Source organism: Gavialis gangeticus, unplaced genomic scaffold, assembly GCF_001723915.1.
Source record: "Gavialis gangeticus isolate Ggan-Ray unplaced genomic scaffold, GavGan_comp1, whole genome shotgun sequence".
NCBI lineage: Eukaryota > Metazoa > Chordata > Crocodylia > Gavialidae > Gavialis > Gavialis gangeticus.
The window spans coordinates 19,789,834-19,792,720 of NW_017729004.1; the positions used below are offsets into that span (position 1 = coordinate 19,789,834).

Genomic DNA, 2,887 nt, shown 5'->3' on the forward strand with positions numbered 1-2,887 from the left:
GGGTGACTGTACCATTATGAGGGAGGTGCATGGAGCATGACCCTAGCATTATGAGGGGTGGGGGGTACCTGAGGGGTGACAGCAAGGGTTACATGGTGGAGGGCACTCTCTCCTCTCCCAGCTGCCCCCACTGGCTCATTCTGTCACACCAAGTCTTTCTGCTGGGTTTAGGCCCCAAATTCTGAACCGCTGGTTCAGATCCCAGCACTTGGCCACTGTGGAGCTATAGTTGCCAAGTGCCTCAACTGGGCCAGGCACTGCCACAGCCTGGTGCTGAGATGACAGACTTATGGCCCAGCCTTCATGGGCTGCATTGCATCAGTGCCCGCATGCTGCCCTGGCTGGGGTGGGTGCAGGAGAGCAACCCGAGCCCTGCCCGCAGGCTGGGCTATGAGGACAGAGGCAGGCACCATCTCACTGGAGGAGAGGAACTGAACCACAGGTCACCTTTCCCTGCTTCCAACCCCAAGCCGCTTCCAAGTGGCCTTGCACGAGCTTCAGACAGCTCTAGTCTAGTCCCTAAGCAAGGGTGGGGTTGCTCTTGCTGCACTTGATGAATATAGACACTTGAGCCATTGAACAATGAAGCTGTTGGGTTTCTGTTCCACACATGATTCTGGTCCTTCAGATTTATTTCTTCCTCACTGTCCAAAAACAAAGACAAAAATGCACATGGCAAATTGGAGTAATAGATCTAGCACAATAACCAAGTCATTCCTCAACTCACTTGGTCTCCATTGTTTATTATCCCCACTCCTCTTCAGTGTGCACCTCCCTTTTGTATGTTTGTCTGCGTTCTACCTCTCTTCCCCTTGACTTGCCATAGGCAAGACAACAGAATTGAGTGAGTTGTTAGGGAAGCTACTACCACGCCAATATCACGTGGGGTCAGTCCTGGGGCTGGTTTTGTTTAATATCTTTGTTAGGACCTGGAAGATGGGATAGAGTGCATAGACAAGTAGATATCAAATCAGGAGAAGGCACCAGCACAGATTGAACAATTTTCAACACAGCAGGGAATACCAAGAGAGCCCCAAATTATTCAGGGCAGAACCTCTCTTTTACCTGTGACTAGTTAATGGTGTTTTGGTCTTAAGTGAAGGGCATTTCTTAATTGTTAACAGTAATACAAATAATGTCAGAAGGACGCACACCTTGCTGGGGTTATTCGACTCCAGCAGTCTTTTTCCTGCCCAGAGCAAGGGGCCTGGACCCAATGATCTCACAAGATCTCTTCCAGCCCTAAACTGTGAATCTGTGTTGTGGGAAGGAAGTGCAGCTACATTCATTCATATTCAGAAGTGGCCCATATACACAGATCACTGACATTAGGGTGGCATAGTTAGTTGCTTTCAGGGAGCCTATTGCATCTTGTGTTACCATCTTTTCCTTATGTCTAGGCAAAGGTGATTCACCTTTATAACATTCCATTAGATTGTTAGTCAGAGTCTTTCTGTTCCTCAGAACTATTATTCTAACTCTTATTTATTGTTTTTATTGTCACAGGAATTTTATTAATGTTATTGGTTGTCCACATCAATGGAGCATTATCATTCTGTTTTAACGACAAGTAGTTCATCAACTATTCCAGTTAAGAATGCTAAGAATAGTTATAAGGTAAACATATTTTAAAATAAGCTAAAAGAAGTAGGTGTTATTACCAAAAAATTGAAAGTAATGTAGGCAGACCCATATAATATATACTTGTTTATGTTCGGTACTCTGAAAGGGAAGATTAGCCTCAGGATTGTTTTTAATTATACTAAAGCAAAATATGTTTAGACATGTCAAAGTTTTATAGTTCATAATGAGTTTATTGCATATAATAATTATGGGTTCAGTAATTAAAAAGTTAAAACTTACTGCCATTTTATTTAATATAAATGATAAATCAAAGAATTCTTTTTATAAGTTAAGGTTAGGATGCATCAGAAACATCAATCTTAAGTTTAATTTCATAGTAATTGTGTATTAGACTTCAAAAATGGGAGTTGTAGGCATATAAAAACTTTGTCAAGTTAAAAAAATATCCCTGGCTCAGAGCTGAATTTCTTTCTTAATATATTATGTACATGTATAAAAATAATTTATATTAATAATTATGGAACTTTTTAGGGCAGATCTTCCAAACAAAAGACTTTAGCAGTTACTGCAGTTGCATTACAAGATCATATTTTACATAATCTTCAACTCCAAGATCTTTCATTAGGGGACCCTTTTAAGTCAAAGTCAAGGAATAAAAAGAACATTTACGAACCTGTGAACAAAGAGATGGTCAGAGCTGTTGTAGATACTGGACTAAGAAAAAAGAACATTCACTATGCAAAAAGGGAAGATCCGGAAAAGGAATATGTCCTTGATCCTAATCCTCCACAGCTAACATTAGGTAATGATGTTTTTACTTGTTATTTAAAACTGATTAAATATAGTAGCTAGGTATTCTTTTCAATAGTATATCCTAATATTAAAATAGTTGTGTTATGCAATAGAAAGTTTATAACTAAACATGAAAAGTCCAGTAGGTTGGGCCATTAGGCAAGTTAAATAATAGAATTTCTATCAAAAGATTTAATCCTTTTTTTGATGTCTGTCATACAAGTTAACTTATTTTTATCTGGAGTACTGTGTCCAGATTTGGGCCCCCCACTACAGAAAGGATGTAGACAAAATTGGAGAGAGTCCAGTGAAGGGCAGCAAAAATGGTTAGGAGGCTGGGGCACGTGACTTCTGAGGAGAGGCTGAGGGATTTGGTGGTAGGGGTTTACTACAGGCCACAACATCAGGAAGAAGAGCTGGATCTGGAATTTTTCAGGCAGCTTGGGGAGGCTGTTCATGCAAAAGATGTGGTCATGGGTGATATGAATTACTCTGACATCAACTGGGAGGA

The 2,887-nt window shown here is 40.5% G+C and overlaps 1 protein-coding gene across 1 annotated transcript in view; it reads left to right on the forward strand.

Moving 5' to 3' along the window:
- Positions 1 to 2,887, forward strand: part of RNF32 (ring finger protein 32) — a 72,304-nt gene that overhangs the window by 416 nt on the left and 69,001 nt on the right. Inside the window, exons 2-3 of the mRNA XM_019508155.1 lie at positions 1,507 to 1,617; positions 2,116 to 2,386. Of these exons, the coding sequence (XP_019363700.1) occupies positions 1,540 to 1,617; positions 2,116 to 2,386 (349 nt within the window). The 5' untranslated portion in view covers positions 1,507 to 1,539. The remainder of the gene's footprint in view (positions 1 to 1,506; positions 1,618 to 2,115; positions 2,387 to 2,887) is intronic.